An 18,199-nucleotide genomic window follows, 5' to 3' on the forward strand; every position below is an offset into this window, starting at 1 on the left:
TTATAAAAGTTTATACATCTAATTTTTTTGGCACAAAAGATGACATACATTTAATAAAGTTAGAAAAATGGCATTACAAAGGTTTAAAAAAAAAAAAAAACTTCAAGGAGTCAAATAACAATAGGAAGGTTCATTTCTGGGTCATTCCTGGGATTCGGTAATATTTCAGTCCCCCAGAGTTTCTAAAGTGGTGGTTCACCAAAATGAATTGTTAGAAACTTTTCACAAAACTTTGGGATGGCCCTTATAATTAATAAAAATAATTATTGCATTTTTATATTTTTAGCATAAAATAATGTCTTATATCTATCTTAAACCAAGCATTTTGTAATGTCCCTGAGTTTGTACTTAGAAAATTAATAACAAAATGTGCATAGTGTCTGTGATTTTTGGCAACAATGAAAGCATTTACTTGTGTTCCTTTCTTGTAAAAACTATTTTCTAAAAAAATGCAAAATATTTGATTAAAAAACTGTAAAGTTATGTCTCTCAGTCTGAACTCAACCCCGTCACACTAACCATTCTTCGTCCATAATAATTTAGTCTCCACTCATATGTGACTTCATCCAGGTCTCTTTAATAGTGGTGCAGAAAATGGTTAGTGGTATCATACTTTTTATTCATATTTTTGAGGCATGTTATAGTCAGGGAGGGTACTGTCAAGCTTAACAACTCAACACCGTCATATAAAATTAAGATGGAAAATTATTACTTTAACAACATTTTATTTTCATTCATAAGTATATACAATGTGTTTATTTTATTGCTGCCATATATGGTCTACTCTCCTATGCTACATGAGCAGCAGTGGCCATTTTGTGTGAAAAACCACAACCCCATCACAAATATACGTATTTATCATTGTTACAGGGTTGTAAACTTGTGACAGGGTTGAGTTATTTGCTTCATTTATTAATAATTTTAATGAAAAAATATAAAATAGTCATGGTTTCAGTAAATATATATACTCCAAAATCATGACAACTCATATTTTTGTTTTGAATAGAATTTTTGACATAATAAACGTGGACAAGCATCATACATCAGAAATTGTGCCCACATTTTCAGCAGCTGCATGTTGGGCATGCAGGTATGTTTACCCAGAAACAAGGGGACAATATGAGAGACAAACAAAACCAAAAAATTAAATTTAAGGCAATGTAAAATTTCAAATATGTTACAGTCTTCAACCCCATCACACCTTGTCACATTAATATTTTTAGAAAAATATAGGGAAGACAATTAAGAACAAAAATATTTATTGCTGATTACCATCTGACATGTTAAGGGCTAAAACAATAAAATTGTGGTTTTAGTTAAAATTTTAAATTAAAAATATTTTTTACAAAAATAAAGAGACTGTAGACACATAATTTGTGTATTTTTAGCTTCAATCCTATAAAATTGTGAAAATGATGATAAATGTTACATTTGATATCATTAAATTGTTATCAGGAACACAAGAGCAGTAGGTAGACGTTTGTTTTATAACGATTTCGGTGTAAAATCCTTTTTAAACCAATCCCAATTTTGTCCGTTACGGGGTTGAGAAAAAAAAAAAGCTGGAAAAAACTCAAATTGATAAAAGGTCTTTAATGCCTGAGGTGGGAAAATACTATATTTTGAATATGATATTTTAAAATATGATGAATATTTTTTGGAGGTTTGATATGTGCCTAATGATGTGGGGTATTTAGAAGTTGAAAAACATGTATATTCCAAGTTGAAATGTTACCGAATCCCAGGAATGACCCTCCTGTCATTGATCAGAAGGTTTGTTCCTATTTTTTTTTTTAAGCAGGAGCACTAGTGCTCCTGAAAAGAAATGTAAGCATAGAGTCCTCAAGAATGTAATATTAAAAACTAACTGCAAAGTAATATGTGCAAATTCACACACAACGTATCTTTAATTTGGCCAGAATTGCAGGTGCTTGTCTAAATATACAAGAAAGTTTAGAGAAAATATTAAATACGTTGTTAATAAATGTTATTATAGATTATAAAGTGTTTTATAATTAAATACATCCGAAAGGTCATCTAAAATTAGCATTATTACCCCCCTCCCAAAAAAAAGCTAGAGTCCCCCCAGTGAATTCTGGCCATTTCCACCACTGGTTATAACTGAACAAAAAAGAATTTAAAATGCATTTGTAAATGACTTATTTGTAATTAACAAACACCATTATAAAACCTCTACAAAGGCAACCTTAATGTAGTGTAGTGGACGCACCAAAGCTAAATTTGTGTCAGCACATCATAAATAGAACAAGGCAGCAGTTTACTGTCGGTGTCTCGCCGCGTCCAGTGTAAACAGCATCACTGAGTTCTACAGTAACTTGTCGCGCTGCACCACTCGCATCCGGTGTAGACACCAGGGCTCGCAAAATTTCAAAATCCCTGGTAGCCCTTCGGGCAGGTACTCTTCACATTTTGGTAGCCGAAAATTAATTTAACTAGCCCAAATTAAAAAATTTCCTTTTTTTTTTTTTTTAAATATAGTAAATCAGATAGGAGTTTAAATGTCAATCAAAAATATTTTCAATACACAAATATCAACAAATATGAAGGAAGGAATTTTATTTCACTATTTTTTTAGAAGGCACATTAACTTCTTTCTCATTTACAACTCGATGTGTTTGCTGCGTAAAAACATGAGTTGATATTTGCATTGATCTGACCATAAACAGCAAGAAAGGCTTATTGGAAATGCAAATTCATTCTCTGCCACGAAGTGGCGCTTTAGGAGCGCTGAAATATTGCGGTTTCCCTGGAAACGCTGTACACAAAGCAGCTCTGCGCTCATAAACGCTGCTTTATCAGGAACTATAGGTAAAATGAAATTAAAATGCCAACGACACGTTTCTGAGGACAATCGGTTCCCTTCAGATACATTCACAAAGACATCCGCACTACGTTTTGACTTGAAACGTGCAGTGCTCATATTTATTCTATGACACCATTGCCTTTTGAAGTTTAATCCAGCCGTATCGCAACTCTTGTCTTTCCGTCCCCAACTGTAAGACCTCTTGAAATTATAATTAAGATCTGTATTTAAGAAGCCCGTCAGGCAGGGCAATGATACATTTTGGTAGCCCAACTGGAAAACACAATAGTCCCGGGACGTCGGGCTAGCGATTTTGCGAGCCTTGGATACGGTTTGAGTCTGTTCACATTAGACGCATTCGTCGTGGAACTTGCTAACTAACACATTATTAGGAAAGACGATTGGCAAAGATTCATAAAAGAAAAAAACTTACACTTACTTCTGGAGGTGAAGCTGGATCATGAACAGTTGGTACCAATCCATCCTTCAGGAACAACTTTTTAGCAAATCATGCTTTGTACTAACCCTCATTTACAAAGCAGTCCAGTGTAAACTGAAACGCACAAACAAAACGCATTTTGGTAGATCGGGGGGTGCATTCCCTTCAAAAACAAAAGTAATCCACTGCGTCTTCAGCAGCTTAGATGTCGGGAGTAAATGACGACTGCTACATTCATTATTACATACAACAAAAAACACCTCAATCGCTTAGAAGAGATTCTTGTCTACCCCTGCTCCGGCATCAAAACAATGGCTGACTGTGTACAGCTTACTCAGAGCTGGTCTATGCTGAAATAAGTGTTAATTTTGACAGCAAATTTTGATATAGTTTTAGTCATAGTCTTTTGACGAAAATGCCATTTAATTTAGTCATATTTTAGTCATCTGAATTGTTTGAGTTTTAGTCGACTAAATATCATACAATTTTAGTCAACTAAATCTAAAGTAGATTTAGTCGATTAAATTCTAAAGGGTTTAGTTAAGTTGTAATGCATTCTTATTTTTTTATTTCTGTTTTGGTTATTTTAGTACATCAGGTTAAGCTAAAGCTTATTAACGAATTAAAATAAGTTATATATATATATATATATTTGTGTGTGTGTATTTTAGATATTTATTTCCTTTTTTATAGATTAGTTTTATAATTTCAGTTAACATTTATTTTATTTCAATTAATGAAGAATATTTTTTATGATTTTAGTTTTTAACTCTTAAAAACCTGATACTAGTAAAAAAAAAAGTATTATATAATGTTTTTAATAATGTTCTTAGTCTGTTCATCCTGAATCCCAGACAGAAGCTACAAAAGTTAATTAAATGTAAATTAAATTAAATACAGTTTATGTACCCACAATATCAATAATGACCAGGAAAAAAAGCTTGAACTATACTGTGACTCTTATTTTGAAATGTATGCACTGTTGACTGTACAGTTGCAGGCTGCTCATTCAAGTTCAGATAAGGGAAATAAAATGTGCATAAAATAAAACATATTACCATATCAATATCATATAGCAAACATTGTCATAATTCATCAACATTAGTTAATAAGCAATCGCTTGGCATAAATGTGCGCTATTCACTGATTACAACTCACACTGAAACAGTCTGAAGGGCTGCTGTGCGATCCTGTACAGCGCGCAACAGCACCGTGTTTTCTAGCTGTTAGATCAGGACGGTACAATGCAAATGTACGTAACTACCACATAAGATGTCAGTCCTCCTAACTGAGCCTGGCTGGATATCTTCCCAAATCGTCCTTCCCTAACATTTTTGTCTCGTTTTTATTCATTGACAAAAAAGAGATTATATTTTTGGTCATTTAAAAGCTAGTTTTTATTTAGTTATTGTCTCATTTTCATCAGTGAGAAAATGTCGTTGACGAAAATTACGACGAAAATAATTCATCAACGAAATTGGCTGAATCTGGAATGCCAGTGTCCGTCAACAGATGTGGGAGGGTCATGGCAAGGTTACGTCAATTTGCCAAGAATTTGTGAACGGCTTGCTCTGAGACAGTGCTTATGATTTATAGGGATTTTTTACAAAAAAAAGCACTGGGTGGATTTTTATCATTATAGGGTGGTTGTGTATACATACTGCCAACACACATTTCAGTTCAAACAACATGTAAAAGAGAATTTTGCATGCCATGACCCCTTAAAACAACAGCAAAAATGCAATCTAGCTAGATCTAAAATCTCTAGGATTTAGTAGTAGTACCGCAGCAAAGTAATCAATATTTTACATGAACTTTGGAGTCTTAATTGAATGGAGAAAGACTGTTCACTGTCTGCTAAATTATACTAAGACAATACAAAGTAGACAACATCTTTAATGAATCTGGCTACAGTCACTGCAGTGTTCTGATGGCGTCTGAGCAGTAATAAAACTTTGGGCTTCTGTCGCAGTCTTTTTGTCTACAGTCCAGTCCAATACAGAAGTGTTTTGACTCAGGCTGCTTTTATTCTTGAAATGCTTTCATTTTAGTCTATATGTGCTTTTATTCTAGACCTGCTTTCAGTATAGAAATGTTTTGAGTCAAGAACTGCTTTTTTGATAGCAAATGGCATTCTTTTTGTATTTTTATTTAGCATACACTGAGGGCCAGAAGCTTCTTTAAAAGTATTGTTAATGGAATCTGCGATTCAAGAACGAGAATTGTTATATTTCTTACGATTTCAGTCCTTACATTACATACAGTACATTACCATGCAAAAAAAATGAAATGGAAAGAAAAGAAAAAAAAAATAATAGTTTTATTCAGCAAGGATGCATTAAATTGATCAAAAGTGAAAGTTAAGACATTTATGTTGTCACAAAATATTTCTATTTTACATAAATCCTGTTCTTTTGAACTTTCAATTTACATTTAAAATTACATTTTAAATAAAGAACAGTTATTTCACACACACACACACACATATTAATTATGTGTCTACGAATAATCCAATGTAAATGCATACTCAGCACCTGTGAAGCAATCCCATAAACACTCCTGACCTCACCACCTACTTATCTTTATTTCCCTTACTTCCTGATGTGTGTGTCTGTCTGTGTGTGTGTGTGTGTGTGTGTGTGTGTGTGTGTATTAATGGGGTGGGTGTTTAATAATGTGAGTGCAGGGATGGCATGGTGGTGGGGTTTCATGGTTCATCTCTACTTGTTAATGGATGTTCATATAAACCCTCCTCAGCCAGGACAATACAAGCCCCTTGACTGAAATTAGACGGTCATAACCATTGCAGAATGCTGACTGGACGAAACGTCCAGATCCGAGAGACATGCCAGAGAATTAGCACCTGCAGCGGCGGAAGGAATCTGGCTACAGTCCCTGCAGTGTTCAGACACTGTCTGAGTGGTCATAAAACTTCTGTCGCAGTGCTTCTCTGTAACTGCTTGCAGTGTGACACTTCAGTCTGCAGCTGCTTTAAACCAGAACTCTTAGTCTGGAACTTTCAATGCAGAACAAATTTAATTTAGTGTAGCTCTGGTTTTAAATCAGGAACTGATTCTAGTCAAGCTGCTTTTATTCCTGAAATGCTTTAAAAGAATTTCTGTAGCTGCTTTTATAGCAGAGCTGTTTTAAGTCTAGAACCGCTTCCTCTCTACATCTGCTTTTCAGTATTAGAACAGTCTACAGTTTATGTTAGTCTAGAACTGCTTTGACTACTAGATTTGCTTGTACTTTAAAGGGTTAGTTCATCCAAAAATGAAAATAATCCCATGATTTATTCACCCTCAAGCCATCCCAGGTGTATATGACTTTGTCCTTTCAGACAAATACACTCGGAAAATGTCCTGGTTCTTCTAAGCTTTTTAATGGGGGTCGAGATTTTCAAGTCCAATAAAAGTGCATAAATCCTTCATAAAAAGTTCTCCAAATGGCTCTTTGAATTTAGAACTGAACTGCTTTCACTGTAGAATTGATATTTAGAATAGATATTTTTTATATTTTATGTTTTAGTTTTAGTTAAGGTTTTAGTAATTTCCTTATGTGTTTTTGTCATTTTAGTAGTTTTTTTTAATCTATATAGATAGTTTTTAATTTTTAAAGTTAAAGTTGAAATGAGAAATGTCAACTAGCTGAAATATATGAGTGAAATCTTATTGGTGCAAAACTCCAATACACTTATCAATATATTAAACATCAGTTAATTTTTATGATTTAGTTTTTTGTTACATTTTTCAAAACACTGAAACAAAAAATAACCCACTATAAACACGAACAATGAGCAGATTCTGTCAGCACTACTTATAAATATTGCAAGTGTAACCTCTGTGGTTCTACTCAACATGCTCCGAGTGGGATTCGAACCGTTTCCAGCATGGGAGACGGCCCTCTGTTACACAAGTATACATATAACTTATACCCAGTGTTGGGCTAGTTAATCAAAGAATGTAATATATTACTCATTACTAGTTACTCCTTTCAAAAGTAATATTGTTACTTTGCTTATTACTTTCTGGCAACAGTACTTAGTTACACTACTAGTTACATTACTTTTTCGTCACGCCCCACAGAAGTTGTAACTGCATCTTCCAAATAAAATTATTCTAGAATGTTACTAACAACATATTTCTGCCTCATCATTTGACCAAAATCCACATTGGATCGCAGTCAGAAGTTATTACAAACACTCAATAGTGATTGATAGTGACATTCAATTAGAAGTGTTGTATTCATCTCATTAATTGTCATGTGTAGCTTGAAGTAATTTTTCCGTTACCCATATGCGATTAAATTCCATTATGTATTTTATCAAATCACATGAGTTTGTAAGAAACTGTTTAATTTTCCAAAAATATTTTTAAATATATTAATATAATGTACCACATGCTGATCAGAGGGATGTAATGCCAGAGTAAAGTAAAGCCACAACTTACACAACAGATCTTTTTTCCTGACAAAATCAATATAATGCAATATTTCTATCTGCTGAATGTAAGCTTTTCCATATTCCAAGCTTGCCTGCTGCACTGGGGACATCACATGCATGTGCGAGTCGTGAAAATTATGAAAATAAATCTAGGAATTATTTGATTGTTAGATTTTAAATCAGCGGGGGTTGAGGCATCAAATGTAACTAAGTAACTAAGCTGTTTTATGGAAAGTAACTGTAATATTATTACTGAAATCTTATTAGTAATTATTTACACTACTAGTTACCGCAAAAAGTAATATTATTACAGTAACTAAATTATTAGTAACTAGTTACTGCCCAACACTGCTAATACCATATAGAAACAATTGAGTACAAAGCACACAGTTTTAAATAAATATGTCTGTCTTGGCTGGGAATGTGTTACAGCAGTTTCACATTCACTGTGGCCAAACTGTATGCTTGTTGCTGGAAACTTGTTGTTTGTTAGATATAATTCTGTTACCTTTTCACCTCCCAATCTAAAGCCAAAACCCTCTCGTAATCTTTCTTTAAAGCATTTTAAAAGTTTTCCCTGTTCTACCAGCCATGATGCGCTTCATAATGGTATCTCTGGGCAGCACAATCTCTCTTATGGAGCCGAGAGTGGGATCTGATCACCCTCAGCAGCACTAAAGGTTTGAGCGATTGACTCTCCTCTACAGAGCTTGAGTCTCAAATGCTGTAAACTCCATTTGCAAATCAGTTGGCAAACTGTGTTTATCCACCAGAGCAAAAATACGTGGATAGAAAATGTTACACCACAGATCATTAGAGGGTAAGAAAATGTCTGAATTTGAATTGCATTCATGGGCTTTGCTTGAAGAGGAGCACAAACCCAGGTTGTCCAATTGATTGGATTGTTATAATTGTGAACACAACAGAAAATTCACCACCAGTCAGTTACTGTAAGAGGGTATTGTGTGCTCAATTATCACAAACAAAACACCATCAGAGCCCTTAGCGACAGAAAACATCCAACAGAACCTCAAATTTTGTCTAAAATGTGCTGTTGTTTCATCTTTTTGCAGGAGTACACCATCGATGTCTTCTTCAGGCAGAGCTGGAAGGATGAACGGCTGAAGTTTGAGGGGCCGATGAATATTCTGCGTTTGAACAACCTGATGGCCAGTAAGATATGGACTCCAGACACATTCTTTCACAACGGGAAGAAATCTGTCGCGCACAACATGACCATGCCCAACAAACTGCTGCGGATCCAAGATGACGGCACCCTGCTGTACACCATGAGGTAGGCAAGGTGTTACTTTCACTAAGTGCTTTCAAAGTTTCAAAAGCTACCACACATAACATCATTGGAAAGTGCTGTGCATTTAAAGTTGAAATCTTGTGCTCATCTGATAGTGTCAGTGCAGTTGAATATTACTGAATATTAATTGTCTTAAAGGGATCGGATGCCCATTTTCCACAAGTTGATATGATTATTTAGGCCTTAATGAAAAGTCTATAATTTGTTTTTACCTTGTCAAAAACAACTCTGTTCACAGCAACCCGTTTCGGTGCATGTCCCGTTAAATGCTAATGAGATCTGCTCACCCCGCCCCTCTCTTCCGTGGGGTGACAAGCTGTTCTCATGAGACTGTTTACTTTAGCCGCATTTAGCCACGGAACTTGCTAACTAGCACATTATTAGGAAAGGCGATTTGCAAAGATTCATAAAAACCTTATACTCACTTCTTCTGGAGGTGAAGCTGGATCACAAATGATTTGCAATCACAAACATGGACGCATTTAGGCAGATCGGGGGCGCATTCCCTTCAAAGACAAATGTAAACCACTGCGTCTTCAGCGGCTCAGATGTCGGGAGTAAATGACGACTAGAATGTCTCCTAAGCGACTGAGGTGTTTTGTTCAACCTGATCTCACAGAATTCCGTGTAATGTTCACGGACTTAATTAACCTCCGAATCTGTGGTGGCATCACGGAATCGCCGAAAATTCCGTGATGGGCTCACAGAAAAAATTCCGTGATGGGCTCACAGAAGTGATACCAAGTCAGTGACAGGCATCAGCCGTGCTCCACGCACGGAAACCCTTAGCATCAATATGCCGACGCAATACTGGGAAATTTATCGCCATCATTATTGTTCAGAACTGGGTAGGTTTAGGGTAGGGGTGGGGTCAGGTACTCCAGTGAAAGTATAACTGCATCGGAGTCACTCTTTTTACGTGGTCCGTTGCAGCGCTGGTGTTGAACCAGTGAATCCGTGCATGGACCACGGCTGATGCCTTCTGTGAGCCCATCACGGAATTTTCGGTGCCACCACAGATTCGGAGTTAATTAAGTCCGTGAACATTACACGGAATTCTGTGAGATCAGGTTGAACAAAACACCTCAGTCGCTTAGGAGACATTCTTGTCTACACCTGCTCTGGCATCGAAACAATGGCAGACTGATGACAGCTCACTCAGGGCAGGTCTATGGTTAAACACCAGTGTCAATCAACAATCGTGGGTGGGGCCTGTACCTGTGTGACGTTACACATACAAGAATATGAGAACGGCTTGATTTGAGAAAGGGATAAAGTTTTATGGGGATTTTTTTTTAAAAACACTGGGTGGATTTTATCATTATAGGGTGATTGTGAACACACACTGCCAAGACCCATTTCAGTTCAAACAACATGTAAAAGTGAATTTTGCATCCGATGACCCCTTAAAACCCCCATTATTACTATAAAATTAAGTCCAGCAGTTAGATCAGCCTTAAAAATATACGATTTATGGTCATATTGTCTTTTCTCACTGTCAAAAATAGGTCTGGCCTATGATCTTGTGAACTGTAATCCAAGTTTTCTTTTCTTTTGTTTTTCTTTTTTTTTTTTTGTATGAGGAACATACCCAAACTGAAGGAATCTTACCCTCCAGTGATTTTTCAGTGAATAATGACTTTAATTTTGATCTGTTCCTCACATAATGTTATCAGAATTTATATTTTTGGTGAATGATCCATTTAGCTCATATTGTGGGTGGCAAATGAAGTCATTCTTCATGTAAATCCCTGAATCACCTTGTATTCCCGAGAATTAGAATAATTCATTCCTCACCGGCTCCTACAGTATGAAAGGCAGACTTATTGATTTAGCCACTAATTAAGATGTTTCATCTGTTTTCAGAAATGTGACACTCACTTTTGTAGGAGCCGATATCATTGAAACCTTCCTCTTACCTTCCTGTGACTTCCTCTTAGTAAAGCGCAGTTCTCATTATAATTGACATATTCAAGAGTCTGCAAACATCATCATCAATCTCCTTAATTACCTGCAGATGAAACAGGAAGAGCAGAATCTGTGATATATTGTCATGTGTCGTGTACACAAGCCCCAAACAACACTGCCTTTCATAATGACTCGATCTCGCCTCTGTTCATCCTGACGCTGCTCCAGAACACATCATGACACTCTCCAACACAGACACTCTCAATTTCGTTTGCTTTTTTCTCTCTTCTAAATCGCTCTCTCGCTCCCAGCTCTTCCTGTGAGCACAAATGCTCCTCGCCGCTGCCAAATCAATGAGAGCCTGACTCAGCCATGAAGCGCAAGAAGAAAAAAGGAGACAAACTGAGAGAGAGAGACTGAGAAAGAGAAAGCAACAGACAGAGTGAAATAGAGGAGAAATGGATGTGAAAATGAATTTGCATTTATAGGATAGAGTAGAGAGTAGAATAGAGACTAGTAATAGACTACTAGTAAGAGATTGTTGATCTATTGAATATTCACAATATTATTGAGAATATAGAATTAGGCAGCATTTTGAATATCGCAGTGATTTTAATGCTTTTTTATTTTACAATTCAATTTTCTAAAGAGCTAAACAATAGTTTCAAAAGTATGAGAGTGATAAAATGTGGACAGAAATCCTCTGTGGCATTTTTTACAACCTATTTTTATGGTGCACAAATAAAAATAATTAAATAATGTTCCTCATTCAGTGAAAACAAAATGAGGAGTGAGTAAGAAAGTGTGGAGAACATGACTTAAATATTTTTTACTAGATTATAGCTGGTTTTAGATTTTGATAGATTTTAGATAGATTTGATTAAAAATACAGTACTGTATAATATACTATATATATACAGTATACAGTGCCCTCCATAAGTATTGGAACAGTAAAGACAAAATTGCTCTGTTGGCTGTGGAGTCATGACATTTGCAGATATGATTAAAAGATGAATATGAGACAAAACTACAGAATGTCACATTTTATTATTAGCCGTTTCAACACATGCATGTTTTACCACATAGAAAGAATAGCACTTTTAGAGTTCATCCCACTCATTGATGTGAGCATAACTATTGGGACAGTTGAACATAAGGCAGATATAAAAGATTAAAAGCTATTATTTAGTTGCAGATCCCTTGCACACAATCACAGCAGTGAGTCTGCGTCTCATAGACATCACCAGACTCTTGGTCTCATCCTTTGAAATACTTTTCCCAGCCTTTAATGCAGCCGATTCCAATTGTTGCTTGTTTTGGGGAGTTTCTGCATTTACTCTCCTCTTCAGCTGGTGAAATTTATATTCAGTCGGATTTAAATCTGGAGATTGACTTGGGCAATCTAAGACTTTCCATTTCTTTGCCCTTATAAACTCCTTGACTGAACTGGCAGGGTGTTTTTGGGTCATTGTCCTGATGCAGTATGAAGCACTTCCCAATGAATCTGGTGGCATTTTCTTGAATATCGGTAGGCAAGATGGTTTTGTACCCTTCCAAATTCATTCTGCTACTGTCATCATACATTAAGTCATCAGTAAAGTTGAGAGGGTCTGTTCCAGAGGCAGCCATGCATGCCCATGCCATGACACCACCTCCACCATGCTTTACAGATGAGGCTGTATGTTTGGGATCATTGCAGTTCCCTTTTTTTCTCCACATTTTTGCTTTCCCATCACTTCGATAAAGGCTCATTTTTGTCTCATCGGTCCATAAACACAGTTCCAAAACTCTTCTGGCTCACCTTTGTGCTTTTTGCAAACTCTAATCTTGCGTTTCTATTTTTGGAGCTGGTCAGAGGTTTGTATCTTGCTGTGTAGCATCTGTAATTCTGTGTCAAAGTCTCCTGAGGACAGTAGATTGTCAGAGCATCACCCCAGCTTTCTGGAGGTTGCTGGTGATTTTACAGACACGTCTTTTAGGGTTCATTTTCACAGCTTTTATGATTTGTCTGTCATCAACTACTGTTGTTTTCTCAGCCGATCAGGTCGTTGTTGGTTGCTGGTGTCGCTGGTGGTTTCCAAACTCTTGATTTCTCCATGCCCTTTGTTTTTGCTATAGCTATAATTGACTTCCTCTTTTCTTTTAGCATCCAAATTGGTTGCTTTTCTGTCAAAGTCAGCTCCTTCATCTTCATCCTGGTTTGTGTGTGTCATCATCGAATGCAAGATTCAGAATGCAGAAGTAATGGATATAACTGATATGACACATTCCCTGCTTTTAATATCTGAAGAATTAATGCAACAGGACACTGCTGATCACTTAGAAAGACCTGTGAGGCAACTGTTCCAATACTTATGCTCACATCAGATAGAGGGATGAAACTCTAAAAGTGCTGAACTTCTTAGCTGGTAAAACATCTGTGTGTTGAATCACCCAATAATAAAATGTGACATATCTGTAGTTTTGTCTCATATTTATCTTTTAATCATATTTGTAAATTTATTGACTCCACAGCCAACAGAGCAATTTTGTATATACCAGTCTGTATATACCAGTCATAAGTCGCATGGCTATATTTGTAGCAATAGCCACAAAATACATTGTATGGGTCAAAATTATCAATTTTTCTTTTATGCCAAAAATCATTAGAATATTAAGTAAAGTTCATGTTCCATGAAGATATTTTGTAAATTTCCTACCATAAATATATTACAACTTATTTTTTTATTCATAATATGCATTGCAATTTAAAACTGTCCAAATTAAGTCCTTAGCAATTTTCTCAATATTTAGATTTTTTGCACCCTCAGATTCCAGATTTTCAAATAATTGTATCTCGGCTAGGATATCGTCCTATCCTAACAAACTATACATCAGTGGAAAGCTTATTTATTCAGCTTTCAGATAATGTATAAATCTCAGTTACGAAAAATTGACCCTTATGAATGGTTTTGTGGTCCTGGGTCATGTGTATATATACAGTATATATATAGCTTTCCATTGATGTATGGTTTGTTTTGTATATATATATATATATATATATATATATATATATATACATACAGTGGTGTGAAAAAGTGTTGGCCCCCTTTCCTGATTTTTTTTTTTTTTTTTTGCATGTTTGTCACACTTTAATGTTTCAGATCATCAAACAAATTTAAATATTAATCAAAGATAACACAAGTAAACACAACATGCAGTTTTTAAATTAAGTTTTTTATTATGAAGGGAAAACAAAATCCAAACCCACATGGCCCTGTGTGAAAAAGTGCTTGCCCCCTAAACCTAATAACTGGTTGTGCCACCCTTTGCAGCAATAACTGCAATCAAGCGTTTGCGATGGCAATGAGTCTTTCACATCGCTGTGGAGGAATTTTGGCCCACTCTTCTTTGCAGAATTGTATTAATTCAGCCACATTGGAGGGTTTTCGAGCATGAATGGACTGTTTAAGGTCATGCCACAGCATTTCAATTGGATTTAAGTCCAGACTTTAATTTGGCCACTCCAAAACCTTAATTTTGTTTTTCTTGAGACATTCAGAGGTGGAATGATTCTGTGTTTTGAATCATTGTCCTGCTGCATAACACAAGTGCACTTGAGCTTGTGGTCACAAACTGATGGCCGGACATTCTCCTTCAGGATTTTCTGATAGAGGCCATAATTGATGGAACCATGAATTCTGCAAAGTCATCCAGGTCCTGAAGCTGCAAAGCAGCCTTAATTGAGGCAAGTGAGGCCTGCAGTTCTTTAGATGAGTCGTCTTTACGCTCTTGGAGTAATTTTGGTAGGCCGGCCACTCCTGGGAAGGTTCACCACTGTTCCAAGTTTTCTCCATTTGTGGATAATGGCTCTGACCATGGTTTGCTGGAGTCCCAAAGCCTTAGAAATGGCTTTATAACCCTTTCCAGACTGATACATGTAAACTATTTTGATTCTCATCTGTTTATGAATTTCTTAAGAAATTCATCGGAATGATGTGTTGCTCTTTAAACATGCTTCACTTTGTCAGACAGGTTCTTTCATGATTTAATAGGAGGGGGCAAGCACTTTGTACTTTGTACTATATGTACTTACATATGTAATTAATTTCTGTAATTACATTTATAATTACACTGTCAACCCATCCCTTACACCTTAACCCACCCTTAAACCTACCCATACCACCAAACCTGTCCCTAACCTTACCCGGATCCCACCTCAATAGCAGCAAATGTTTTTTGCAATACAATATAAACACAATAAGTACATTGTACTTATTTTTTTATGTAAGTACATAGTAGTTAAGGCCACCTAATATAAAGTGTAACCAACTTAATTTAAAAACTGCATGTTGTGTTTACTTGTGTTATCTTTGATTAATATTTAAATTTGTTTGATGATCTGAAACATTAAAGTGTGACAAACTTTACACTTTTTCACACCACTGTATATACTTGCTCTGATCGATCGGCCGGAGATCGGTATCGGCCAATAATCACATTTTATGACTCGATCGGTACTCATACATTTGGCAGATCTCGCGTACCGATTGCAATTTGATGACGTCAATGCGTGATGACTTACATGATGCGTGGGGACATAAATGATTTGGCGCTACAGTCATGTCATTGCCGGTGTGAAAATGTTTTGAGAAACAATGAAAAATTAATTATTTGTCGTGTATGTTTTGCATGATGAATGAATGGATATTTCAGTTTTTAACAGCAGATTCAGTGACGTTAGAGCTGATCTGCGCATCACTGCACGCGTTCCACGGAAACCGGAGCTGATCGCGGCCGCAGTCAGTGCTTGTGTTTATACCAGCCACGGCTGTCCACGCTGCTTGGCTAAAAATAGTCTTTTGTGAGTTGTCACAGCATGGAGGACGGAACAAAATCTCGTCAGAGCCGTAAGGGGTAAATGAACATTTATTTATAAAATAAAAATATCTTCTTTGGCCATATTAGCCCACTCAATAGCATTAACACAGGCTTTACTCCTTTAAAACTTTATCTGGAATGTCACCGTTTCTGTCATTGCAACTTCCCGATCAGGCGAAAACACACACAAATTAAATCGTCTGCCTGATGAAAAATGTATTTTAAAAAAAATTGTTAATATTTGCATCATTTATGATTTATTTTATCCACCCACGATCCACCCGCAAATAATCAGAATGCATTTTTTTATTATCAGACCTGCAGATTTTCCGCATCACCTGTGGATAAACCGTGATCGAACTACTCTGTTTTGTTCTTTCAGTAGTTTAAATGTTTCTAGTTCTTTTTCTTCTTCAGTCTTATTGGACAGTATTAAACCTTATGAGTTACATCAGACTTCTCCATGTTGGAGTTGAAATGTTTCTATTTATTTTGTCCTCTCTCTAACATACATAACATGGATAAACAAAACGTTCTCATCTTGAGCAGAAAAGAAAGATAACAGTTTCAAAGTTTAAATTTCAACAAAGCCATCTAACAACAATTATATATATATATTTATTTATATATTTAAATGTTCTTAGCCTACAGATTAATAACGCTAAATGTAGATCAGAAACGTCTTGTCACATCTGGGTTATGGATAGATAAATATAGATAGAAAGAAAAATAACTATATATTTGTAGAATTGTTGTTTTCTGCTGTTTTAGTGAAAGTAATCTATCATTTTTTGCTGCTCACCGTGTTTCTGTTGTTAGAATAACCGTGTCATCGCAGCTCTTAAACTTGGCTCCGGCATGCGTCCGGAGAGAGAGAGAGAGAAAGGGCACAGTTGAATAAAGCGCGTTTGACTTTAGATAAAAATATTAGAGGATATAGCATATGCTATGCATAAACACCATTTTAAATGAATATTAAAATGTTCGCTGTATAAGGAATAATTTTTGTGATTATTTATATAACATTACCACATATGTTATATAAAGCTTGAAGCATCAGAATCGGCATGGGTATCGGCCGGTCTGTCTAGATGTTGCAGAACATAATGCAGTCCCATGTTGACTGCATCGTCCACAGACCTGTTTGCTCTGTAGGCAAAATGAAGAGGATCCAGTAAGGGTCCAGTAATGTCCTTCAGGTGGGCCAGCACCAGTTTTTCAAAAGACTTCGTGACCACAGACGTTAGAGCCACAGGCCTGTAGTCATTTAGTCCTGTAATTTTGGGTTTCTTTGGGACGGGGATGATGGTGGAGCGTTTGAAGCATGAAGGGACATCGCACAGCTCCAGTGATCTGTTGAAGATCTGTGTGAAGATGAGGGCCAGCTGGTCAGCACAGGATTTCAGACAGACTGGTGTAACACAATCTGGGCCTGATGCTTTTCGTCGGAGATTCGTCAGATGGATGCTAGGCAGTGCTGTCCGAAATCCGCGCTGTCTGAACCTCACGAGCGCGTCGGCTCTCTTCCCCCGTCTGCGCATCCTGAAGTGTCTGAACAGCACCGCTGCTCCCCCGACAACAATGTCCAGCAAAACATCCGAATAATCGAAAACCGGTGAAATATTGGGTGGTGTGTACTGCCGAATGTCCAGCAATTAATCTCTGGTGAAACTGATTGCAGGGATATAACTAAAGACAGGACAAACTAACAAAAACATAAAAACAACTGCGGATGACGCCACAGAGGCTGCCATGAGCGGCCCCATCTTGGATGTACTTGAAATGGATGTACATCTTGGATTTATTTGAAATATACAGTGGGACAAAAAAGTATTTAGTTAGCCACCAATTGTGCAAGTTCTCCCACTTAAAAAGATGAGAAAGGCCTGTAATTTTCATCATAGGTATACCTCAACTATGAGAGACAAAATGAGAAAAAAAAATCCAGAAAATCACATTGTAGGATTTTTAAAGAATTTATTTGCAAATTATGGTGGAAAATAAGTATTTGGTCAATAACAAAATTTCATCTCAATACTTTGTTATATACCCTTTGTTGGCAATGACAGAGGTCAAACGTTTTCTGTAAGTCTTCACAAGGTTTTCACACACTGTTGCTGGTATTTTGGCCCATTCCTCCATGCAGATCTCCTCTAGAGCAGTAATGTTTTGGGGCTGTCGCTGGGCAACACGGCCTTTCAACTCCCTCCAAAGATTTTCGATGGGGTTGAGATCTGGAGACTGTCTAGGCCACTCCAGGACCTTGAAATGCTTCTTACGAAGCCACTCCTTCGTTGCCCGGTCGGTGTGTTTGGGATCACTGTCATGCTGAAAGACCCAGCCACGTTTCATCTTCAATGCCTTTGCTGATGGAAGGAGGTTTTCACTCAAAATCTCACGATACATGGCCCCATT

At 36.6% G+C, this 18,199-nt stretch overlaps 1 protein-coding gene across 5 annotated transcripts in view; it reads left to right on the forward strand.

Moving 5' to 3' along the window:
* Positions 1–18,199, forward strand: part of LOC131553528 (gamma-aminobutyric acid receptor subunit alpha-2) — a 102,784-nt gene that overhangs the window by 43,335 nt on the left and 41,250 nt on the right. For all 5 annotated transcript variants that reach the window (XM_058798258.1, XM_058798256.1, XM_058798259.1 and 2 more), the window contains one exon: positions 8,778–8,998. In XM_058798258.1, the coding sequence (XP_058654241.1) occupies positions 8,778–8,998 (221 nt within the window). The remainder of the gene's footprint in view (positions 1–8,777; positions 8,999–18,199) is intronic.

This window comes from Onychostoma macrolepis, chromosome 14, assembly GCF_012432095.1.
Source record: "Onychostoma macrolepis isolate SWU-2019 chromosome 14, ASM1243209v1, whole genome shotgun sequence".
NCBI lineage: Eukaryota > Metazoa > Chordata > Actinopteri > Cypriniformes > Cyprinidae > Onychostoma > Onychostoma macrolepis.